The 27153-nt window shown below is 39.7% G+C and overlaps 1 protein-coding gene and 1 long non-coding RNA gene across 5 annotated transcripts in view; both read right to left on the bottom strand.

Moving 5' to 3' along the window:
* Window positions 1-376: 376 nt before the first annotated feature.
* Window positions 377-1916, bottom strand: LOC127798405 (uncharacterized). The gene is made up of 3 exons (XR_008022382.1): window positions 1699-1916; window positions 1354-1409; window positions 377-511 (listed from the first exon to the last, which is right to left on the bottom strand). It is a non-coding gene; the product is annotated as an uncharacterized LOC127798405 (long non-coding RNA).
* Window positions 1917-5912: 3996 nt separating this feature from the next.
* The window catches only part of LOC127797122 (uncharacterized), a 68171-nt gene continuing 46930 nt past the window's right edge, over window positions 5913-27153 (bottom strand). For 2 of the 4 annotated variants that reach the window (XM_052329692.1, XM_052329693.1), the window contains 3 exons: window positions 8341-8463; window positions 7982-8131; window positions 5913-6313 (listed from right to left, as the gene is read on the bottom strand). In XM_052329692.1, the coding sequence (XP_052185652.1) occupies window positions 6173-6313; window positions 7982-8131; window positions 8341-8463 (414 nt within the window). In that variant the 3' untranslated portion in view covers window positions 5913-6172. Of the gene's footprint in view, window positions 6314-7981; window positions 8132-8340; window positions 8464-27153 lie in introns of those variants that run through there. The other 2 variants (XM_052329694.1, XR_008022131.1) reach the window with 2 other exon arrangements.

Raw genomic sequence — 27153 nt, 5'->3', positions numbered from 1 at the left:
TTTACAAAGAGTTCTTGGAAGAGAAAATGAGAGAGTGAGAGAGTGAGAGTGAGAGTGTAACGGGCAGAATGCCCCCGCCGGGGGGGGGGGGGTGTGACCTAAAAATCACTTGGGCCTAACTTGTAACGCCCCACTTTTCCAAATACCATTATGATATCAAATACAAGCTAACTTCACCTACGGGCGTTATGAAAACCCTTACCAACGGAAGCATTAGATCGAACCTGCAAGCTTAACCAAAGCTAAATAAAATGGGTTTCCACTAGATTTCATTACCAGGTACAAGAAATGTAAAAGACTCTTAACACTCTGGAAAGACATAACTTATTAATGTAGTACAACTGTAGGGCATCCTTTTATTACAAACTTTGAGTACCCTAACTGCTATTCACAATATATTACTTCGGTTACAGGGGTGCATAATGAATCCAAGATCCCAAAGCTAGTGAAGCTCCACCTCCTTGCTCACGCTTTAACCTGGAACCTGTAATGCTTGACACTTCTGATAAAGCTGGGACGATGAATGCCCCAGGGGTAAGAAACACCCAAGTTAGATAATGATATCTAAGTGAGTGGTAAGAAAGAAAGAAACAGTGCATGCAAGAGCAATATGTAGTTATGCCAGGAAACAAGCAGAATTAAGTATAAACCTTCCAAGACCATATCAAAATAAAACCTCCCCGAGTCACCATCATCCCTTCCAGCACTTATGTCAAACCTCACAGCCTCACCTCCAGGCTAAGCTCCACCTCTAGGCATGTGGTTGTGGTCCAATCCCTCAGCCCCACCTCTAGGCACGGGATTACGAGCCACCACTATGCCCGTTGGCACTTGTGTGAAACATCTCAGCCCCACCTATAGGCACGGGATCGTGGTCCAACCCCTCAGACCCACCTCTAGGCACGGCCCCACCTCTGGGCACGGGATTACCACCTCGATCCTCGTGATGTTCCCAACAAGCAGCCAACAAGTTCTCGATCCACCAATAGCAACTATCACCAAACAACATATTGAGGACAAAGCAGAAGGAATATGTACAAACTAAGGAATATCAAGTAGGCACGACCTCACTTGTAGGCACGATGCACAAACCAAGGAAAATATAATATGCAATCCACAAGCTACGAGCAAGAGTAGTCATGTTTAATCCCATCGACGAACCATAACAACGAACTCCGTGATCAAGCAAAATAGGAAAGAAATGCTCGAAAGTAAGGAATCATGAGATGCAAGCAACAACCATCCACAAGTGGAAACCAAGAATGATCAATAGGAATTAAGAAGCATGCATAAGGACCACTCACAAATGAAACCAAGAATGATCAAGAGGAAGCATGCACAAGAACCACTCACCTTGATCGTTTTCCCTTCAATAGCACGGTTTACAGCCCGGTTTCGAGCACTAGGGGCTGTTTCTACAGAAATAATAGATTTCAGTGAACCAACCTCAAATATTTCTACACAGGGTTGTAGGTAATTAGAATAGGAGAACAACTGTAAAAATTTCAGGCTAAACGGAGGTCGGATGCGCCCTCACGGGCCCCCGAAAGGGTGGCCACGCGCTACCCCTTCTCTATTTTGCAACCCAAAATTAAAACGGCCATAACTCCTTCATTTTAACTCCAATTTGACTTCCGTTTGAACCTACGAACTCCCCTTTTAGTGTACTACGACCCTACGAAAAGAACAGTGACTTACCTTTTAGCTTTATTTTCCGTTTTTGGTGATTTCCAATCTGGTTTCTCTTTCTTTCCTTCTTTGCTTTTTCTTTTCTTTTTCTTGCACTTGCTTTCTTTCCTTTCTCCTTTGCTTCTCGTGGCCCTTCCTCCTCCCCTTTATATAGCCTTTAAATGCCCAAATCCTCAAGATTTTACTTGGCCACCAAGTTGCTCATTTTCCACCCAAATAATCATCACAACTTTGGAATTTTGCAATCTTCTCAAGCAAGCCTTCATTTCTTCCAATCCTAAGCTTCCAAGTACACCTTCACGCGACCTTCAAGATAAGCTCCATCTTCTCCTTCCTTTGCAAGTCAATTCAAGTCTTACAAGTTAAGTCTCTCAAGTCAAGTCTCCCAAGTTAAGTCTCCCAAGTTAAGACTTTTAATCATTATAACCAATCTTCCTATTCAAGCTTCTCCTTTCTTCCAATCTCATTTCTCCATTTGCCCTTTACGTGACCCTTTATTCAACCCATCTTATCCTTATCTTTTAGCAAGCCAATAACATGCTTCCAACTCCATTTACTTTTGAATTAAGAAATAAAGGTAATCATGGTTTAAGACTTTTGAATACGATTACCCAATACAATCTTTCCACCTCAAGGCTTCTCCCACAAGCCTTTATTATGACCATAAGTCTTCCAATGAAAGTTTACCAACTCAAAGCTTTCCTAACAAGCTTTTATCATGACATTCATTTAGAGACGTTATCCTTTACCAACTCAAGGCTTCTCAAACAAGCCTTTAATTTATCTACTTTTCTTCCCTAGTAATGATGGCTTATCTTTGAAATTCTTTCACTTGATTCTTCCTTCCTTTAGAAGCCTTTCATTCTTCAATCTCATGCCTCCAATTGCTCCTAACGTGGCCTCCAAGACAACCCTTCTTATCCATTTGCTTTGGTGAGCCAATAGAATTCTTCCAAGTTTTCCTTACTTTGAATTAAGGGTAAAAGTAATTATTATCATCATAAGCTTTAGGACTTTTAGGGATAATCCTCCAATCCCATTTCTCCAACACAAAGCTTCTTAAATAAGCATTTATAATTATAATTATTCCTATTATTAGAGAAGTTATCCTTTGATATTTGCATTTGAGTCCTTAAAATCATTCCCATTTGCACTTAAATTCAAAATTTCCATTTAAAACACTTTATGGCATCATCCAACCTTTATATTAAATTTTGAGGTATTACATAACTCCCATTGGCCTTGTCAAAATGAGGCCTAAATGTTGGGCCTTACACTATATATATATATATATATATTAGCCTTTTCTCTCCCTCCCCTCCCCCTCTCTCTGTCTCTCTCTTCTTTTTAATTTATATATATGTAGATTTATATTAAAGTCATGACATTGCTTTTGTAATTATTTGATATATAACAGCATCCCTAGACGATCTCTTTTACAATTCACAATTCTATTTAATTTGGTTTTTGGTTTTGAAGTACTGTATGACTACAGCATTTGAAAAGAATAAAATATGTTTTAACTCTAAGCTTTATATTCTTTAAAATACGCAAAATTTGAGTTGTAGTGTCAAAATAACCTTCAAATTGATGGGTAAGTTGATGATTATAATTTACCCTATAAATTTTAAGAAAAATATCAAAATAATAATTCTTATTATAGTTTTTCTTATGTCATTATTTTTTAATTTATATTTTAAACAAATTATATAATTAAGGTTTTGAAACATGTACATTGCTTACAAAAAGAATTCTTTTATAGAGAGTGATCTGTTACATGACGTGGGCATGCAGGGGAGCTCACATCCCCCCCCTCTGATTTTGTTTGAGTTAGGCAAATCTTATATTGTCCAATGCAAACAACATAATAATTTCTTTTTTTCACACCGTTTCACATGTTAGTAAAGAAAAAAAGGTCTATAAATTGCCATTGCCATTTCCATACTAAGAATTTGTATTGTAAAAATTGGTACAAGAAAGTCCAATGCTCACGGAACTCTTGACGTTCGTTTATGTAAAATTTGCACTATAAAAATTATATATTACATTATAAGTAACTTTTATTCTCATAGCTTTGGCAGAACGTCGTATGAGACTCAAAAACAAAACATAAATAGGATCAAAACGTAACAAAAGCCAAGACATTTATCTATCTTCATTTATAGATAGAAAACACCACTATTAGTTGCTTCGCATACAGTAATTATAGGGCAATTTATAAGCCAAGATTTTCTGACCTCTTGCTGCAAATGCAAAAGCAGGGCTTGAATCAGAGATAAAGGATTTGTGTTGTCGAGATTATATCAACACACACACACACACACACATAATTGATTAATGGAATTTATTGGTAAAGAAAAAGGTGCATCAGTTAAATTTCGTTGGTGCCCAAACAAATGCCAAAACAATCATTTATCTTGATTTATAGAGAAACACCGTTAATTGATCCAAAACTCAAAACAGCCAATCCAAAACCCAAATACGCTGTGCCGTCGCTAGCTGGCTGGCTGTGTTGTTCAGGATTCAGGGACCTCCTTCACTCAGCTTAGAGCAGCCCAAGCCACAGCGGCAGCCACGCCCCAACTCACGGCCTTGGCTGTCGGGCCAAGGCCGGCCACAGCACAAATCACAGGCACTGCAGCAGCCAAGCACAAAACCAAATCCGCCTTTGTATTCTTCTGCTTCGCCCTCACAATTGCTTCCTGTTGCATCTCAACTTCTTCTTCAGTAGGCTCATCTTCAGTAGTCACATCTTCAGGTTCCGGTTTCTTCCTGCTTTGGAGGATGCGTCCATAGGAACGGGCCATTGTATATATATATATATATATATATATATGGTGGGTAGCTGCTGGCTCTCAGCTGTCAAACTCTTCTACTTCACTTGCTGTTTGTGATTGTGGGAAGGAAGCAAATCTATTTAAAGGCCAAATAGTGGTGTGAACTGTGAAGCGGAGAAGTTATAGTTAATAATAATAATAATGGTTCTGATCCCTTCTTTATTTTGATTTATTTATGGGTTAGCGTAAAGGACAGAGAGAGAGAGAGAGAGAGAGATGATGCTCCATTCATCTCCCACCCAAATTTAAGCTCCATGCCTCCTGGATTCTGCGACATTGATGGACGAGTTTGATGGTTCACTTCCTACCATATTTTGATGAGAGCCTTTTTTTTTTTTTTTTTATGGGTAGTATTGAGTATGAGATTGTGTATTTCTTCTCTTTTCACTTGTATTTAAAGTTAGTATCTCTTGGCTAGCAGATATAAAGTGTCGTGGACTTTATAATTACTATTATTATATATTTATTAAAAGCATTCTCAAAGTTCTCTTTTCTTTTCCATTGCAGCATAAAATATATTTGGGATAATTCACCTGCTAAATTGGTTCTAAAAATTATTTAAATATATACTCATTTAAAAACATCGCCTAGGTTACACGAAAATAAAAATAAAAAAATACGGTATAAAATGAAAAAATATATTTAAAAAAAAAAGAAAAAATGCATAATTAAAAAAATGTAAATATTTTTTTATAAATATAATTTATAATATAAAAACAATTACTCAATCAAACATAAAATAAATTTTATCTTTCATTTAATTAAATATAAACACAAATTACTTTTATCATTAACATAATTTGTTTAGACAATAAAGACAAAATTACTTTATGATTATTGAGATAGTCAGAAACGTATTTTTAATATTAAAAAATTACTCAAAAACTTTTTTAAAGTTATAAAAAGTCTAAATATATATATATATATTTTTTATAAAATTTTGAGATAAATAACGTTTCAAAAACACTGTTTCAATATTTCTGTGCATCAAAGCTCATGACTAGTGAGAAGTAATCGCTTCATTCCTTTTGTGTAATAGACAGTGAGGAAATAAACAGTATAACCTTTCATTGTAACTTAATAACAAATATAGTGTTGGATTGCCTAGTGTTTTAAATTCTTAACATCTTAAGGTGAATTCAGATTCAAATTCCAATGCTTCAATAGTAACATTTCCAAATACTAAATTTCAAATTCAAATTCAGATTCAGATTCATATGGTGAATAACCATTCCCAAGAGGTCCTAGAATTTAACACATTTTATGATACTTGTGTCGCTTCGTTAATGCATGATACAAAATATTAAATATATATATGTATATATGTTCATTTTGAACCGTAAAAGACTGATTTTCATGCAGACGCCGTGGCCAGAAGAACACAAGTAGCAAAGATCTGGCCTTTTTAACGTGTTTCTTTCTCACAAGTCTGTCAGGCTCAGGCGATAATTGCTTTGGACATGATAAAATCGCTTTGCTTCAAACTACTACTACTACTACTATTTAGGAAATTACTTACTACACATGTACAGAGCATTTTAACTACTACTCTTTTGATAGAATCTAAAGAATGGGAGGCCTCCAAGCAGGCACAAAACTGACTTCTTTCGCTGAAACTAAAACGTTCCTACGTTTGAGCCTCATCATCAATAAGTATACGAAAACTTCTCCTTCATGCGTGAAATAAGCTTGAATTTTTCCTCAGCTTCGACCAGCTGCCGAAGGTCTGACCCAGAAGCTCTGTCTGGGTGAAAGCTTAGCAATGCTCGTTTATATGCAGCTCGGACCTGTAAGTTATAATGGGCAGTGAGATCACATTAACTCCAAAAAATATTAGAAATGAAAACATAAATAGGATGGATCACGTCTTTTTTTTTTTTGTAAGGTGACCCCCCACAAATATGACCACAAGCAGAAATGACAGGCGATAGGGGTATGGTAAAAAAAATAGCAATAATATGCTTCCTAAACAGGTTTATTCCAACTCCCTTTAAACCAATGCATGGTATTGGACCCGATAATTTCCACCTTTAATTGCCCACTAATGCCTGAATGAAAGGTTCATAGCATTTTTCAAGGAAACATATAAACACAACATCTAAATCAAATAAAACTTCAGGTCACATAAAACATGAATATCCAGTATGGGACACATGAGCTTCAATTCAAGAGCTAGGTAACACCAAGGTCCAGCTTATGCCAGTGAAACTCACAAAATAACCTAGTGTAAATTGGCCAAACCTCCTTCAATATTTGCATGTGTAGGGTCTTATCCTCATCATCAGGCAAATTGCAGCTACCTACCTAATTCTAGAAAGCTTGTTCTCAACTAAAGCCCTTCCTCAAATATTCAGTAAATGGCATCATCAAAAACTAACGGAACTATAATACCATTACTGTTTGCTGGCCCCAACTGCCAGCCCCTTCACCCAGTAACCCAGCCAACCACCGCCTGCCCACCCCCACAAGCATTTTTATCCTATAATAATAGTTAATTGTTCAACCCAAAGACCACACCAGTTCCCACAATCCACTTCACCTGCCATCCCTGAGACGATCATCAATCTCTCCCTGCAAACATATGAGTAGTTGGATAGATTATAGGTATTTCTCTAAATGTGGTCAGCAGATTTAGGAGATGTTTAAGTGCATCCAATAGATGTCAACATGACAGAGAATTCAACAGAGGTGTATGAATCCAGCAAATCAGGAAGTGGACAGGGGTTTTTCAGAGTACTCCATACTCCTTGTATATGGTCAAATCAACATGTGGAACAGGAAATATGGTATGCGATGTGTTCTAAACTTTGGTAGAACAGCAATAATAAACACGTAATACACCTCTTTAAAATTGTTCCTACAAAAATGCATTTCTTGAAAATACTAACCAACTTTTTTGAAATTTTTACCTGATAAAGAACAAGAAGCCAATCCAAGTATGGAAAGAAACAGGATAGACTGTATCAAGGAAATATTATAATCACAGTAACTACTTTCAATGTAACCATAGATGTGAAGCCAAGCGAAAAAAAAAAAGAAAAAAGATAATTAGAAATGAGATAATTCATAATGAGGTAGGAATGACACATTAAAGACAATATATGCAAGATGAATAGACACATCTAAAAAATAGTTTGGACATCTGGGAGAAATACTAATAGACACAAGTGTAAGGAGAGTTAAATGGAACAGGAGAAGTTAGTAGCTAAAGCAACAGAAAAAAAAAAACAAAGAAAGAAAAATTGGTAAAAGAACTCTTAGGCATAACATGGAATATAATGACATTAAAGAAGATATAGGCATGAATAGAGATTGGTCTGTGAGGTAGAATCCACACATCTGACCTCACCTAGAGGGATCAAGTTTTGTTGTTGTTCCATAACTAGTCTCAAATTATTGACTCATTTCCACTACAGTAATAAGAACTGATACATGGAAATGAACATCCAACTCACCTCATGTGGAAGAGGCTGAACTCTACAACTCACAAGGATTCCTAGGCTACACAACAATGAAGCCATATCTGGACACTCCATTTCCAATTGCGAAAGCTCCTTCCTAACCTCAGCACGAAGTTGATCTTTCAAGTTCATGTTCTCTTCATCCTAATTAATGTAAAAGAAAATCAGTATCATGGATATCATGCACTCATCGCCTGCTAACTTGAAACGTTTTCTTTTCTTTCCTTTCATTTCTTTCTTAGAGAGAGAGAGAGAGAGAGAGAGAGAGAGATTAAAGCCAACACAAAGAAGAGGTTAAAAAAATGAGTTTCTGGTAAGAGTTCAGAAAATTGAAATTAGATGATTGAACATACCTTCTTTTGTGTTTCTCTCATTTCGTCTACCCGTTGTTTTAGTCTTCTCTCCATGTCTAATAAACGCATGCTTTCTGCTTTCTCCCTCTTCCGCAGTCTCCGCAACTTTTGTGCTTCTTCAGCCTGGGAAAAGGGCAAATACTCACTGTCAATTGAAATAGTAGTTCATACACCCTAGAGCAGAGGTATCCGAATTTTATATATTAAACTGGGTTAAAAATATATCTAAGAGGTGCAAAGACAAAAAGCAGTGGGCAGCATCATGCAGTATTATTTGTATGATATGAAGGTAAAATATAAAATAAAGGTCACAGGAAAGCAAAGAAAAAGCCAAAACATTAACAATTGACCCAGGAATATACTTCTACATATTTAATTAACATGGATGTACCTTTTTCTGAAGAAAGAGGGGTTCGGGGGGGAGAGAAGAATCCAAAGTTCCTTCCGAATAAACTCACCAAGATTCATGAACTAAATTTAAATGAAAAAAGCAAATTGCTAGAAGAAGTGATGTGGGTTACACCTTACACAAGGATTGGACATTGTGTGATTCCAACAGATGTGTGTCCCCCCAGCTGATGAAGCCAAATAAATGTCTTGAATGAAATTTTGAGCTTCAGAATGGGTTTACATCTGTCTATTTTGAACATGCAGTTGCTATAGTGCCACTGTTGAATAATCAAGTACTATGCAACCCTACAAATCTTCATCTAGTACTATGCAATCCTACAAATCTTCCTAAATCCAGAAAGTTCCCATATCTTGCAGGATCTGATCATATCCTCAATTCACAATCATATCCTCATTTTTTGGAAAGATCCTATTGTATCTTGTAAATATTCTTGATTGTATAATCTGTTTACTTAGGCATATTCCTAAATGTACAGATTTCCCAGCCCTATAGGAGAAGGGTCTGGTCATCTAATCTGGAGGCAGCAATAATATTTTTCATCTTCCATTTACATTGTTCGTATCAAATCCTACATGGTATCAAAGCTAGGTTGAAAAGGACGGACAAACAGCAGCAAGATGTTGCAGCCAGAGGAAACCAGGTCATCCAAAGTGACAGAAAGCTCAGCCAGAGCTGAAACCTGGACTGCCACACCCGCTGATAATCCTTCCCTGTTAATCAGTCCCATTAGGCTTGATGGAAGCAACTATCTTGCTTGGTCCTGCTCTTGCAAGTTGTTCATCAAAGCCAGGGGGCTGGAAGAATATATCACCGGAGTCAAAAGGTACAAAACCAAAACCAGGTTCATTTGAATTCAGGCAATGGGAACTGGGGAATTCCCTGGTTATGTCTTGGCTGCTAAACTCTATACAGCCAAGCATAGCAAAAGGGTATTTACTACTCAACACAGCCTGGAAAATATGGAGTGCAGTAGCCCAAACATACTCACAGTTGGGAACGAGATCTATGAAATCAGGAAGAAGATTCATGAGATCAAACAAGGAGAATTAACTGTTGCTCAATACTATGCTGAGTTGGGCAGCCTGTGGCAAGAGCTTGATTAATACCAAGATTTACAGGCTGAGTGCTCCAGTGATGCTGGAAAGATCCAGTAGTTGATGGAGAAGGAGAGAGTCCTTGATTTCTTGGCCAGATTTAATGTGGAATATGATCTCGAGGGTTCAAATCCTCTGTAAAGATCCATTCCCTTCCCTGAAGCAGTCTTACTCCTACATTCAGCAGGAAGAAAGCCCAGACATGTCATGCTTGCACCTACTGCTACAAACAGTAGGTCGGCCATGACTGTAAAATCATCCAGTGAAATATTCCCTGGTTCCACTAAGGAACAAGTGAGGTGTGAGTATTGCGGTAAACCCAGGCATATCAAGGAGACCTGTTGGTTTCTACATGGAAAACCAACCAAAGGAAAGGGTAAAAGGAATGAAGGAGGCACACAGGCTCACATATCAGAAGCTGTTCCTGCAGAGGCTGACTCAAAAGGTGAATCAGGAGCAACCACTTTAACTCATGAAGAAGTGGCCTTCCTTCAATAGCTTATGTCTAAGGTGAAGGTGGAACCATCTGCTACCTCATCATCCCCTACCATGTACTCCTCTCATTTTGCCCAACCTGGTAAGGCTCTCTCATCTACACTCAATACTGTTGAACACGGACAATGCACTTGGATCATAAATTCAGGTGCATCTGCACACATGACAGGTTTCACCTCTCTATACATCCTACTACCCTTGTTCTGGTAAGGATGAAGTGTTAAAATAGCAGATGACACACTCTCTCCTATTGCTGGCAAAGGGTATGTACACTGCACTCCTTCACTTGAGCTGTCCTCGGTTTTACATGTTCCTAACTTTGCCAACAACCTACTTTCAGTCAGCTCTATTACTCATGATCTTAACTGTAAGGCCATTTTCTTCCCAACCTACTGTGTTTTCCAGGAGTTGAACACAGGGAGAACGATTGGCTATGGTAGACTGAGAGATGGCCTATACATGCTAGAGACTTCCCCAAGCAACTGCTCAAGCCATGCCTGCAGCATTTACTAGCACTGCCCATCGAGAAATCATTCAATGGCATCACGGGTTGGGGCATCCTTCTTTTATGGTTCTTGGCAGATTATTTCCCAATTTAGTGAAAGCGTGTAGCCTCAAAGATTTTATTTGTGAACCTTGTGAACTTGCCACACACTAGAACAAATTATCCTTCAAGAGATGATAAAAGTAGCACTCCCTCCCATATTGTGCATTTTGATGTCTGGGGACCTAGTAGGGTAACTTCTCTTTCATTGACTGCTATAGTTGGACAACGTGGCTATACTTCATGACATTTAAGAATGAAGCAGCACATGTTTTTAAACATCTATCACATGGTGTCTACTCAATTTAATGCCAAAATCCAAGTATTGAGGAGTGACAATGGGTTGGAATACAAGGAAAGAGGTTTTTAGGATTTCTTAAGGGACAAAGGCATCATTCATCAGACTAGTTGTGTGGATACCCCAGCTCAGAATGGAGTGGCTGAGAGGAAAAATCCACATCTGCTAGAAGTTGCTTGATCCCTCCTATTTACTATGCAGGTACCCAAACCCTATAGGGGAGATGCTATTCTTATAGCTGCTTGTCTCATCAATAAGATGCCCCTGTGGACACTTGATTTTAAAGCCTCTTTAGACTTTTTCTTCTTCTTGGTTCCTCATCCTACCCCATTCTACACAAAGTATTTGGCTACACCTATTTTGTTCGCAACCATTCTCCCCATCTCACCAAATTAGACCCTCGTGCCCCAGTGTGTTTTCATTGGTTACTTTGCCACCCAAAAAGGCTACAAATGCTACCATACCATCCTCCCACCTGCCAAACCTTTGTCAGTCTTGATGTTTCCTTTCATGAGTCTACTCCTTACTTTGGCTCTCCACCTTTTTCCCTCTCCCATGATACCTGTTGAAGAATGATATTTCCGAGAAACGAAAACACAGAGGAACAGAGAGAGAACTGAATATGGAATTAACTCAAAACTCAAGTTACAGAAAATGAGGACTATGCTGATATATATATAATCAGCCACCCTCTGATACAAACCCAACCGCATAAAGCAATCACTTAATATAAGCAGCAAGCTTAACAAAAAGCTAACAGAAACATAACAGAAACACTAAACACATAGAAAAGACTAACTAAAGATCAGTTAGTCATGTCACGTGATCTCCAACATTTCCCCTCAAAACAAACTTCCTATCAGCAGCTGATTGCTCTTCAGTTGTCTTAGAGTGAGCTTCTCCAACATTTCCCCTCAAAACAAACTGCCTATCAGCAGCTGATTGCTCTTCAGTTGTCTTAGAGTGAGCTTCTCCAACATTTCCCCTCAAAACAAACTACCTATCAGTAGCAGTTGTCTTAGAGTGAGCTTCTCCAACAGAAGCATGTGACAGTCGAAGACCCAGATTAGCACAAAGCAACTGAAACCAGGTCTTAGGAAGACTCTTAGTAAAAACATCAGCCAACTGATTAAATGTAGGAACATATCGAACCTCCACTTCACCCTTCTCAACCTTTTCTCCAATAAAAAGGGTGAGCTTCTCCAACAGAAGCATGTGACAGTCGAAGACCTAGATTAGCACAAAGCAACTAAAACCTGGTCTTAGGAAGACTCTTAGTAAAAACATCAGCCAATTGATTAGATGTAGGAACATATCGAACCTCCACTTCACCCTTCTCAACCTTTTCTCCAATAAAATGAAGATCAATCTCAAGTGTTTTGTGCGAGCATGAAATACCGGGTTTTCTGCAATGCTCTTAGCTTCCATGTTACCACTCCAAATAATCAGTGTAGGCTGTGATTTAAATCCCAATTCAGAAAACAAAGAAACCAGCCACATTATTTCGGTGACACCTTGAGCAATGGCTCGATATTCAGCCTCTCCAACTGACTGAGCAACAACTGTTTGTTTTCTAAAACTCCACACCACTAAATTGTTGCCAAGAAAAACACATACACCACTAGTGGACTTCCTTGTAACTTTACACCCTGCATGATCAGCATCACAATAGACTACAAGTGGTAGATCAAAAGAAACTGGAGAGAAAAATAGTCCTCAGCCAACAAAACCTTAGAGATAACGCAATAAGCATTTGCAAGCCACCCAATGTTGCAGCTTAGGAGAGGAAACAAACTGGCTAAGTTTGTTAAGTAAAAGAGATGTCAGGTCGGGTGTAAGTCAAATATTGTAAAGAACCAATAATTGTCCTATACAATGAAGGATTAGAAAATAATTCACCCTCAGATGTTAATGCTCCAGTGGAAGTCATAGGAGTGTCGCAAGGTTTACATGCAAGCATAGACGCCTTTTTCAACAAATCAACTGTATATTTAGATTGAGAAAGAAAAATGCCAGCTGAGTTCCAAAACACCTCAAAACCAAGGAAATAATGAACCGATCCCAAGGTCTTGAGAGTAAAGTGAGTGTCTAAATCACAAATGAATGTCTGAATAGCTGATTGGTTAGACCCGGTAATCAATATATCATCAACATATACCAACACATACATAACAAACTGATCAGTCCTTTTAATGAACAAAGAGGCATCCAAAATAGCTCTAACAAAACCCCAAGAATGCAGAGCTGATCGTAGCTTGATATACCAAGCTCTAGGTGCTTGTTTAAGACCGTAGAGCGACTTCCTGAGCTTACAGACATGAGTAGGAAACTAATCATCAACAAAACCCTTGGGCTAGACCATAAGGACATCTTCATGAAGATCCCCATTTAGGAAAGCGTTATTCATATCCACTTGTTGAATATCCCAGCAATAAGTCACTACTAGAGTGAACAAAACTCTGATTGTCGGGGCCTTAACAACTGGACTGAATGTCTCCTCAAAATCAATACCGGGTGTTTGATGAAATCCTTTTGCTACAAGCCTAGCCTTACGTTTAAGTATTGTACCATCAGAGTTATACTTCACTTTAAACACCCATTTGCAACCAATCAAATTCAAATCATGAGAAAAGGGAACCAAATCCCATGTGTGATTGCGTTGCAAAGCTGAGAACTCATTAGTCATAGCATGAACCCACTGTGAATCTAACAAGGCCTCACTAACTGAAGTAGGTTCGAGGGAACTAACAAGGATATGAGGAGAAGAATGAAGAGAGGCAAGAAGTTTGGTCTTGGACCGGGTTTGCATAGGATGAATAGAAGGAGCCGAGGCAGGTATAGAAATAGGTATCCAGGATTGAGATCTGGTGACCACAGGGATGGATTGAGATACAGGAGCTGTAGTGACATCATTTGTATTTAGAGAAGAAGAATGTACAGGCTAGTTCCCTCTAGAAGATGTAGACAACGAAAGAGATTGAAACACAATAGTGGAAAGTCCACCGAAGATAGAGAAAGACGAAGGAGACAAAACAAGAGCAGAAAACAGCTGATTATATGGAAACTCAGCTGGATTAAATTCTACATGACGAAAACATAGATTCTCTCAGAAGGATGCAAACATTTATACCTGGCCTGACCATAGCTATACCCAATGAAAATGCATTTAGTAGAATGAAAATCAAACTTGTGAGTATGATAAGGGCGAAGATAAGGAAAACAAGTACAACCAAAAGGCTGTAACTTAAGATAATTCGGCTCCTTACGAAAAAGAGCTTCAAATGGAGAACAAAAGTTGAGAGGGGAAGAAAGTAGAAGATTAATGGTGTGAACAACAGTGCTAAAAGCTGCCACCCAAAACTTAAGAGGCATGTTAGCATGAGACAATAAAGTAAGCCCTATTTCAGCTATATGCCGATGTTTATGTTCAGCTACACCATTTTGCTTATGAGTATAGGGACATGTGAACCGAGGTTGAATACCATGATGACGAAGATAAGGAAGAAAAGCCTTAAATTCGCCGCCATTATTAGTCTGTAGTGCCTTAAGTGTGGTTTGAAAGTGATTAGAAACAAGCTTGTGAAAAGTGACAAAAACAGACAATGCATCAGATTTAAGTTTCAGAGGATATAGCCAGGTATACCGTGTGTATGCATCAATAAAAACAATGACAACTGATGTAGTTTCCCAATCTTACAAGAATCACATAAAGATAGAGTAGAACTTGAGTAAGGAATGTGAATTTTATTCAACACCATTTTCAGAATATTAAAAGAGGGATGCCCGAGTTTAGCATGCCATTGATTACACAATGCACTGTTAACAGCTACATTTACAGTCATAGGCAGTTCAGGAGATACTGAAACTGGCCTATTACATTTATTTGCTGAAATAAAAGTGCTACTAGAACAAAAAGAATGAGGAATAGATGAAAGAGACTGGGCAGATGTGTTGTTAGCATGACCAAATGCTGAATGCAGCTGATAAAGCCCATCTTTAAAAAATCCTCTGAGAAGAACCAGCCCGGAATTCTTGTCCTTGATCAAACAAGAAGAAGAGTTAAATTCAACCACAAGATCATGATCTCTAGTGAGTTGAGAGACACTGATTAAATTTGTAGTTATGTTCGGTACATGTAAAACATTGGAAAGAGAAATGGTAGAAGTTGGTTGTGAATGAGTATTCAAAAGTCCAAGACCAACATGAGAGATAGGAAGTTTCTTACCATTACCAACAGAGACTTTGTCGATGCCATTGTATGGAGTATGTAAAGAAAGATTGTCAAGATTGGAGGTAATAAGGTTAGTTGCCCCGGAGTCAACAAACCATGAAGAATCTGGTAAAATAGAAGACTAAGGGTTGTCAAAATTCTGTGGTTGAGAAAAATGGCAAATAGTTCCATATGCTAAACCTACATCACTAATGTAGGGCTCGTTAGAGTCACAATGAGAAGCTATATAAGCCCTTGGATCAAAAGAAGAACTTGAGTTGCCTCTCCCATAAGCCAAACCAGGATTTTGGCTTGATTGAACAGAACTTCCTCTCTGAAAATTACGATCATCTCTCTGAAAGTTACGATCAAATCGATGATAACATCGATCTACAACATGTCCTGGCTTTCCACAAAGCTGAAAATACATATGTCTATTAGATTGACGATCTCTACCTCCTCCTCCACGATTATAGCCACCTCTATTTTGTATGTAACCTCCTCCTGGATTCACTAAACCACCACCTCTTGCTTTGCTTTCACTAAAATTAACATTCATTGCTGATGGCAAAAAGGATTCAGTAGTTACTGAAACAGAATTCTTGACACTCAAGCGTTGTTCATGCATTAACAGAAGGTACTGCAGTTTGTCTAAATCAATATCATCCATTTGATAGGTTATGAGACTGACAACAGTCTTATATTCTTGATCCAATCCATTAAGAATAGCTAGAAGCACATCCTTATCATTTAGTGGTTCGCCTATAGCAGGGAGAGCATGTCCTATCGTTTTAATCTTGAGTATATAGTCATTAATGGACATAGACTCTTTCTTGACCGACCGAAGTTGTTGCTTGAGTTGAAAAGATTTAGTGATTGTTTGTCTAGAATATAAATTCTCTAGACATGACCATACCTCAGAGCATGATTCGCAATGAATCACTTGAGCTAAGACTTCCTTATCAATGGTTGAAAACAGCCAGCCAAGCAATAATTGGTTAGATCGCATCCAAGTCAAATACTCTGGATTCACCGTTGTGTTGTCTTCTGCATCAGCGTCTGCAACTGTTATAAACTTCGGAGGAGGTGGAGTCTTGTTGATAAACGGCTGAAAATCGAAAGCACATATAGTAGCAGAGATCTGTGCTTTCTAGAAAAGAAAGTTGTTCGGATCAAGGCGGATTGGAATATAATTGAACGCCTTGGTCATCTCAGCAAAATTCGACTGAGATGCAGACGAGAGTGACGCAGAAACATGAGAAGGAAGAGAGGACGCAGAAGTCGAATTCGGATGTGATGCCATGGATGTTAATCCAAAAGCTCTGATACTATGTTGAAGAATGATATTTCCGAGAAACGAAAACAGAGAGGAACAGAGAGAGAACTGAATATGGAATTAACTCAAAACTCAAGTTACAGAAAATGAGGACTACGCTGATATATATATATAATCAGCCAGCCTCTGATACAAACCCAACCGCATAAAGCAATCACTTAATATAAGCAGCGAGCTTAACAGAAAGCTAACAGAAACACTAAACATATAGAAAAGACTAACTAAAGATTAGTTAGTCATGTCACGTGATCTCCAACATTTCCCCTCAAAACAAACTTCCTATCAGCAGCTGATTGCTCTTCAGTTGTCTTAGAGTGAGCTTCTCCAACATGAGAGACAAGCAAGTGAGGGGGAGACAAACCTAACAGATGTGTTTTCCGTTGGAACCAAAACAAACGTTGCAAACAGTATTGCAAGTAATACTCAACTATCATCAAAAGAAGATGCTCAACTGAGAAAGGGCAATACCCACCTACTAGAGGTTGATGCTTGAGTACTAGAAGGAGAGACCCGACCACCACCAGAAGTAGACACTCGAGAATCAGAAGAAGATACTCGGCTATTGCTAAAAGATATTCAATTGACTGAGAAGGTGAGTACTTGAGTTCCTCCAACAGCAAAGTTTGGTAACTTGAGAACTTACTTCGCAAATGCAAGGCCAATCTCAACGATCTACCTAGCCAAGAGGACATCCCGGCTTCAACAGATCCTGATAGCAACACAAGTAACTGTCATATCCGAGATCAGAGAATTCTTAGTCGATTTGGATAAGAATTAAGCGAAAGAGTGGGTTTTGTAGAAAGAGAGGGAAGAATAGAGAATTGAGGGGGAATAATTGAGAGAGAGAGAATTGGAGGTGGGAAGTCAGAACTTCTCAACTGTACTCAATGATTTGAAAAATGGTTGGATCAGATCTTATATACTGATCCACAGCTAGAGATTAGCGTCAAAAATGGTTACCCATTCTCCGAGTACAACTTGTAATGCATACAACTAGGTACAATTCCCTTACAACTATAACCTAGGTTGCATGGAAACGAAAACGGGGAAATGGGCATTTTTCTAAAAAAATAGGTGTAAATGGTTCCAAAACGGGAAACGTTTCCGTGCAATATTGACTATAACTACCCCTCAATGTAACAGCCCCACGGTCTAGGTACTTGACAACCTTCCCTCCCTTCGAAATATTTTTTGTCCTCAAGAAATGCTAAGTAAATTGGAGGAGTTGGAAAATTACTGGATAAGATCAGGCAAATACTCCCATATGTTATTGTTAGGGTGCAAGTAGGACCATTTGACAAGCACTTGGGTTATAGGGGTTTCGTGCTTGTAGATGATTCGTTTATTCAGTATAGCCATTGGTACTACTATTCCAACTTCTTCACTAAGGCTAGGGGGAAGTGCATGACTTGCCACATTTGTCCCAATAGATTTCTTCAGTAGGGAAACAAGTAATACCGGGTGAATTTGAGTTCCCTTTCGTAGTTGCAGTTTGTAAGCCACTTTCCATATCTTTGAAAGAATTGGATAAGGTCCATAGAATTTTGGGATCAGCTTAGAGATTGGCTGACGAGATAGGGCTTTCAAGTGAGGGTGGTGTTAACGATTGGGAAATTGATCTTGTCCTTATTCTTGGACAAGATCAGATCATTTCGATTGTGATTGATTTCTTGATTATATTTTTCTTTCTAAGTTAGAGAATGTATTTTCTAGATGATGTAAACTTCTATATCTTCTTGTATCCTAATTTGTACTGGTTTTCAAAACTAAGTTTGGAAACTATCCTATTTTGTTTTTAGGAACTTCCTAAGTTGATAGGAAGGCATGTATATATTGAAATCATTCCCTCAATGGATGAATAAGATTGAAACATTATTCCCACGTCTTCTTTGACATGGTATCAGAGCCATAGAATAGTCACTGTTCTTTGGGATTGTTAAGGCCTTCATCAATCTTCTTCATTCGATATTATATCTACTACCCCTAACACTAATCCTATGCCAGATTTGGCCGATTCCAACAGTGCAACGAAGATCCTATTTGCTGGAACCAATAGTGTAGGCTCGCGTGGAGAATTGCAGCATCTTCAAGCAACTTACTGATTGAATGGTAAGAACTACTTGAAGTGGTCTTTGTTGATCCGCACTTTTTTAAAGGGAAAAGGAAAGTTAAGGCACCTTTCGGGGACTGGTCTTGCACCTTTTGGGGACTGGTCTTAAGGAGAGAGATCCCACGTTTACAGCATGGGATGAAGACTCCCTAGTGATGTCTTAGCTGTGGAACTCCATGGTTCCGGAGATCGGTGATACTGTGATGTTCCTCACGACATCAAAGGACATTTGGGAGGCAATAAAGCTCACGTACTCCAAGGTTCACAATGCTACTCAAATTTATGAGATAAGAACCAAAGTTGCAGCCACCAAGCAAGGGGCAAGATCCATCACAGAGCATGCAAATATATTGCAAACCTTATGGTAGGAATTGGATCATTACCTATGCTTGAAGATGAAGTGCAGTGAAGATGCCGCATTACAAAAGGGATTCGTGGAGAAGGAGAGGACATAGGACTTCCTAGCCAGACTCTATATGGAATTTGATGCGATAAGAGTTCAAATCCTCAATAAGGAGGATTTACCCTCTCTAACTGAAGTGATTTCCATAGTTCGTGTAGAAGAGGGAAGAAGGGGAGTAATGCTAGACAATTCTCCAATAGAGTTCTGCCCTAGTGTCTCTAAAAGCTCCTAATAAAGGATCTAGAGAGGAGAAGAAGGCTAGGGAAAGAGACTCCCTATGGTGTACCTATTGTAAAAAACATAGGCACACCATAGAGAAGTGTTGGGAGCTACACGAAAAGCCATCCAAAGGAGGACAGTTGAGGGGCCAAGGGCAAGGTCAAGTCTATGTGGCTAGCAGCCACTAGCACACTAAACAAAAGGGTCCAGAGTAGGGAGATGGCCTGGAGCTAAACAGGGTTGAAATTGAGAGACTGAAGAGCTTTCTAGAATCCCTTGACAAGAAAGCTAAGAAGGTACCTGTTCTCTCGCACTTGCAAGTATTTCCTCTCTTTCTCTTACCCTACATGCTTCGGGAATAGTCCAACCTAACTCCTGGATCCTAGATTCTAGGGCAATAGATCACATGACCCCTCTCTCACATCTTTTTATCACTTATAATCCTTGTTCAAGCTCCAGAAAAATTGCTATGGCAGATAGTTCTTTAACAACTGTTGATGGCCAAGGGGGATCTTCTTCTTAATGAACATCTCACCCTAAGAAATGCCCTTCATGTTCCAAAATTATTCATTAACCTCATCTCTATCCAAAAGTTTATCCTAGATACTAATTGCAATGTTAATTTCCATTCTACTCTCTATGAGATTTAGGAGCAAGACACGAAGAGGATGATTGGGCTTACTATAGTTAGGGCTAGTCTATACTATCTTGAGGAATCGGGTGAGCAAGAGAAAAAGGAGGAGGTTCCCCTTGTGTCATGCCTGGCTTAATTCAACAAAGATTAGCTATGGTTACATCACTATCATCTTGGTCATCCTTCTTTTTTTACTCTTAGGGTCATGTTTCCATCTTTATTTAAGGGTCTTGATGTTAAAACACTTCTATTGCGTGAATTTGCAAAGCACAAAAGAGTGACCTATCATTTATCTAATGAAAGAACTACTCTTCCCTTCTTTCTAATTCATAGTGACGTTTAGGGCCCGTTAACTATTCCCAATATTTCTGGGGCACATTGGTTCATTGTGTTTGTAGATGACTGCACTAGGGTAGGTGAGTACAATTTTTCCCACATTCTATAACATGATCAAGAATTAATTTGGGGTGGAAATTAAGAAACTTAGGTCTGATAATGCCAAAGATTTCTTCAATCAATCCCTATCAATTTTATTTCAACAAAAGGGATCATCCATGAATCCCCCTCCTACCCTTGTACTCCTTAACAAAATGGAGTGGCCAAGAGAAAGAATAACCACCTACTTGCTGTTATCAGAGCACTTATGTTCCACCATAGTGTTCCTAAACATTATTTGAGAGAAACAGCTCTAACAACTACTTTTCTTATCAACAGATTGCCTTCCCAAACTCTCAAATCTTATAAGCCCAATCCAAAACTTTTTGACTAGCCTTCATACCATTCCTATCCCCAAAACTTTTTCTGAAGCAATAGGGAATGAGAATTGGAAGAATGCCATGGAGGTTGAGATGGCAGCCCTAGAAAAGAATCAAACATGGGAGCTTGTTCAATTGCCTAAAGGGAAACACTTGGTGGGTTGCAAATGGGTCTATATAATAAAATATAAGTCTGATGGGTCATTGGACAAAAACAAGGCAATGCTTGTGGCTAAAGGATATACTCAAGTGTATGGGGTAGATTACCTAGATACCTTTGCATAAGTTGCAAAGTTAAATACAGTCAGGGTTATCTCATCCTTGGTTGCAAATCTAGGTTGGCCATTGCAACATTATGATGTAAAAAATGCATTTTTGCATGGCGATCTAGAAGAAGTTTACATGGACTTACCACCAAGATATGGCCTAACCACTCGGGAGAAGGTAGTGTGCAGACTAAAAAAGGCTCTATGTGGCTTAAAACAGTCCCGAGGGCCTGGTTTGGCCGATTTACAAAAGTGATGCTTACCCTGGGGTATAGACAAAGCTATGGAGATCATACCCTATTCATCCACCACTCAACCGGGGGAGTGACAGTGTTAATAGTGTATGTGGATGACATTGTGGTCACCAGAAATGATGAGGAAGGTAAGAATAAACTCAGAGAGTGTTTGATCAGTGACTTTGAAATTAAGGAATTGGGGAAATTGAAATATTTTTTGGGCATAGAAGTAGCATACTCAAAGGAGGGAATCTTTATTTCTCAGAAGAAATATATTGTGGACCTCCTAACTAAAACTAGAATACTAAGGTTTTAAGGTAGCAGATACTCTGATTGAACCTAATCACAGGTTGGGAGAGGTTCTTGAAGGCAATAAGGTTGATAAGGGATCCTATCAAAGGCTAGTGAGGAGCCTAATTTAGTGTTAGAATGAGATTTTGACATGGGAAAGTTCACTCGCAATTTAGTGGGAATTGCACGAGAACTGATAGATCAGGAGGGAAGAGAGAATAGAAAGATAGAGAGAGACCGGGGGGGGGGGAGAAGCTTGAGAGGAAAAAGAATCAATTGTATTCTAGCCTCTCGAGATTGCGAAGGTTGGTTTATATACCAAGCCTTGGCGCCAACATTTGGATGTTACATTTGAATTTGGTCCATGTGTTGTAACTACCTTCTACTCCCATATTAAAATAACACCCCCTATCCTTCTGCCTTAGTAATCTCCTTATTTACATTATAGTCTCGTGACAATTCCCCCCCCCCCCCCCCCCGGTTAGAAACATTACTTGTCCTCAAGTAAGTCATAATAACCTTGCCGCCCTGGGGAATTGCTTCAAGAGATCGAGAAGGTACTCCCAAGTGTTGTTTTCTAGGAGGAGATTGGATTAGCATACTAGCACCTCAGTGATTGGCACCCTTTGCTTCTAGATGACTCTCTTGTCTACTATGGCTATAGGCTCCGCCTCTTGTTGAGTAGATTGAATTGCTTAGGGTAGAGCTTACTAGATTGTTGCCCGGAGAAGGTTTGAGAAGTGACACATGAAACACGGGGTGTATGTGAGACCCTCCGGGAGTTGTAGTCTGTAAGCTACTTGTCCCACCTTGGCTATTACTTCACACAAGCCATAGTATTTGAGGCCCAACTTAGTGACTGCCTTGGGGGATATAATCTTTTGTTGGGTTTGCCTCAATTTTAGATGCACCCTATCTCCCACCGAGAAAGATCTCTCATTCCTTTTTCTGTCTGCATATTGCTTCATTCGATTTTGGGCACTCGCTAGCTCCTTCTTTAAGGTATGCAGAATTTGCCGTCTCTGAGCCAAATAATTGTCCATAGTAGCTACCAAGTTATGGCTTCCTCCTAGTGGTAAGAGAGGAGGTTTGCATCTATAGAGTGCTTCAAACAGTGTCATTTTCAAGGGGGGGGGGGGAGGGTGTTATACCACCATTGGGCTAGGGAGAGCCACTTAGTATGATGCACTAGGCTCACACACCTTAGGTACGTCTCGAGGCACTGATTAGTCCTTTTAGTTTGCCCATCTGTCTCCGAGTGATAGGAGGAAAACATGTGCAACTGTGTTCTTAGGGACTTCATGAGCTCTTTCCAAAGTAGGCTTGTGAAAACTTTGTCCCGATCTGAAATAATTACCCGAGGCAGGCCATGTCATTTTCCCACTTGGTCTAGGAAAGCCCTTGCCACCTCCTGTGCAGTGAAGGGATGGGATAGACCCAAGAAGTGGGCATATTTTGTCAAACGGTCAACCACCACCAACACACAATCCTTACCCTCTAACTTCGGCAAGCCCTCTATGAAATCCATGCTGATATGGGTCCATGCCTAATCAAGTATGGGTAGAGGTTGCAACATCCCTGGGGGTGGATGTTTTCATGCTTACATCGATTGTAAGTATTAGACCCCTTCACATACTCCACCACTGCCCTTCTCAACCTCTGCCAAAAGAATAATTGTTTAATCTTGTTGTAAGTGTTTTGTACCCTAGAATGGCCACCCACCAGGGAGTCATGTAAAGCCTCTAGTACCTTCTGCTTGAGGGTCTCATCCTCACCAATCACCATCCTCTCCTTATACTTTAACAACCCATTCCTCAAGGTATAGCCCGGTTTGCTGCTCGGGTCTAGGATAAGTTGCTCCATCAACTCCTTAATCCATTCTCCCTTTGTGTAGCTTGCCATTACTTCCCGAAACCAATTAAGGGTCAGGGAGGTAATAGCAACTGAGGCCCCTTCTTCCACACAACAAGAGAGAGCATCGGTTGTCTTGTTCTCATGAGCTCTCCGATACTGAATAACATAGTCAAGCCCCATTAAATTTGACATGCCTTTTCTTTGAAGATAGGTATGAAGTTTCTGCTACAACATAAACTTAAAGACACTCATGATTCATGATTCATCCTTATAATGAACCTTCCTCCTTCAAGGTAATGTCACCATTTTTCAACCGCTATTAAAACAACCAATAGCTCCTTATCATAGACACTGAGACATAAGTGTTCAGGGGCCAATGCCTGGCTAATAAAAGCTAGGGGCCTACCCCCTTGCATCAAGACCGCCCCCCACTCCACCATCACTTGCATCTGTCTCTAGTACAAAGTGCTAATTGAAATCAGGAAGACTGAACGTAGGTACCTCACTCATGGCAGCTTTCAATTTCCCAAAAGCTTCCTCCGCCTTCTCACTCCAGTGGAACCCCTCATTCTTCAACAACTCTGTTAAGGGCCTACTAATAATGCCATAATCTTTGACAAATCTTCGGTAATACCCTATAGGGCCCAAGAACCCCCTCAGGGCTTTCACATTGGAAGGCCTTGGCCAAGCAATCATAGCTGCTACCTTCTAGGGACTTGTGATTACCCCTGCCCCTAAAATGATGTGACCAAGATACTCCACTTGGGTTTGTGCAAAAGCACATTTAGACTTTTTAATATACAACTTATTGAATCGGAGGACTTGTAGAGTGGTCCTTAAGTGCTCTAGGTGTTTGGAGAAGATAGGGGTTTTATACAAGAATGTCATCAAAGAAAACCAAAATGAATTGGCATAGGTAAGGTTCAAATATTTGGTTCGTAAGAGCTTGAAAAGTTGCTGGAGCATTGGTTAATCCGAAGGGCATTGGTGGGTTCTAAAGGTTGTTTTGTGGATTTCATTAGGGTGCATTCGTATCTGATGATATTCGGATCTGAGGTCAAGCTTAGAAAAAACTTTAGCTCCATGCAATTCATCTAACAAGTCTTCGATAATTGATATGGGAAATTTATTTTTTACAGTTAGGGAATTGAGTTGGCAGTAATCAATACAAAACCACCAACTACCATCTTTGTTTTTGACTAACAGCAGGGGAGAGGCATAGGGGCTGGTACTTGGCTATATGATGGAAGTGTGTAGCATGTCTTTGATCATGCATTCAATTTCAGTTTTCTGTTTTGGAGGGTATCTGTAGGAGCGGATGTTAACTGGCTCCGCATTGGATTTTACGTTAATGGTATAGTCTATTAGCCTTGGGGTGGTAGAGACTTAGGTTCCTCAAACAAGTCCTCAAATTCATCTAAGAGTAAATCAAGAGAGTCCAATTGAGTTACCTCCTAAGGAGTCAGTGTGGAGTCCATCAAATTCAGCACGAGTTTCCCTTCACCTTTTGTGTTCTCCTCCCATTCCACTACTTGTATGGAAAAAAGTTGGGCCACTTGTGTCCACTTGTTCTTGAACTGTTTGTGTAGCCTCTTGCCTGAGATCATCTTACATGTTCTTGTCTCCACACTGCCGGTTAAGGTCATCCTCCTTCCTCCCTTCTAGAATGTTACCTCCATCTTATTAAAGTCAAAGCAAATGAGGTTGACTTCTCTCATCAAATCAACCCCTAGGAGCATATCACATCCCCCCCAATTTCAATAGACTTAGGTCAGCCTCAAAGTCTTTCCCCCTGCATCTGCCAACAAAACCTAACACACGCTAACTTACACAAGACCTTTTGGCCGTTAGCTACTGTGACCGATAGGGGCTGAGTCCTCGTGAGATTGCATTTCAATTTCTTAGCTACCCCTTTATCCAAGAAGCAGTGAGTGCTTTCGCTGTCAAGGAGAATCATCAAACAACTATCTCTTGCCTTCCCTTCCACCTTGATAATTTTATTAGTGGCCACTCCCCTTAAAACATGTGGGGAAATCTCCAGCTTCTCCTCCTCTTGATTGCATTCCTCCTCTTCTTCCCCAACATCTCCTTCCGTCCCATCTAACAACAGTAGTCGTCGCTTGCACGCTTGAAGCAGAGACTTGCCAATCTCCTTTGCTCCACCAAATTCCCAGGGAATGGCTGAAGGGGTGCTGGGAGGGCTGCCAACCCCTTGGTGCCCTAGCCCATGGTTCCTCCATGTCTTCCCCATCGTCTATTGTTTTGTTATAAGGACACTATCTGCCACCCTTTATTCACACCCTTCTGCTTCTTGACCAACACCTCTATTGTTAGCTCTTGTAATCTGGCACATTCAAAGGCTTGTTGGACAGTCTTTGGTTGAAACATCTTGATAATGGGACGAATTTCTTCATTCAAACAGCTAATGAAGCTTGACACGAAGTATCCCTATATGAGGGTAAGATTTGAGAGCAACATAAGAGACTTCAACTCCTCAAATCTCTGTGGACAGGCTTCCACTGATCTCCCCTACCTCAACTTATTGAACTCTTCAACCACATCTAGCATCCCCATCTCACCAAACCGCTCACACAAACCTTTTACAAATTCTCCCCAAGAGTACTCCTCCTTCACCCCACTCCAACCTTGATACCACGCATCTCCCGCGTCATTTAGATAAGCGGCTACGAGAGTCACCTTCTGTTGTTCAGCCACATTGTACAAGTTGAACACCCTTTTCGCAACGCCTCACCCACCACCTTGGGTTCTGGCCATCAAATAAAGGTATCTCCATCTTAGGTATAGGGAGACCGGTCTGATGCAATTCGGTTCCATTGTCTTGCCTCCTGACTCCTACATTCTCCTCCATCACCTGCGGTTCCACCTCTAACTCCACAGATCCCTTCGACCTTGGCAATTTAAGATTAGCTCTGACCTCTCTCTCAGGGGGAATTCAAGTGAAATCCTTACCTGAATTTGGCGCGCAAGCATTACAACAAACTGTTGCATCTGATCTCTGAGGGCCTGACCCTGCTCCCTCATCTGATCCTCCAGCCTTGCCGTCTACAATCTACTTTCCTCATGCCACACAATCACCGCTCCTTTGATTCTCCTTTCCACAAAATTCTCCAATGCCTCCACCCAATTATGACACCTATTGGAGCTGCGACTCCATTTGTTTCATCCTAGTTCCATTTGCCATCACCCACTCCGATTACCCAAGACTTTGCTCTAATACCAAATTGTTAGAATGACATTCTGACAAAGGAAAGTTCGCTCGCAATTCAGTGGGAATTGTGCGGGAACTAATAGATCAAGAGGGAAGAGAAAATAGAAAGACAGACACAAAGAGAGAGAGAGAGAGAAATTAAGAGAGAGAGAGAGAGAGAGAGAGAGAAGCTCAGGAGGAAAAAGAATCAATTGTATTTGTTATGTGAATAAAAATAATATGTATATTCCACTAAAAGTGTACAATACAAGAGTATATATATACATACAAGTATTTAAAATTAATTACATTAATACCCATTATTTATCTTATTTAACACTCCTCAAGATGGAGCATATATATTGAGCATGCCCAACTTGGTACAAATATAATTCACACAAGAACCTCTCAGCGACTTCGTGAGTAAATCAGCCAATTGATCGTTGGA

The sequence above is a fragment of the Diospyros lotus genome, chromosome 3, assembly GCF_014633365.1.
Source record: "Diospyros lotus cultivar Yz01 chromosome 3, ASM1463336v1, whole genome shotgun sequence".
NCBI lineage: Eukaryota > Viridiplantae > Streptophyta > Magnoliopsida > Ericales > Ebenaceae > Diospyros > Diospyros lotus.
This window is presented reverse-complemented; position numbering and strand designations above follow the sequence as displayed.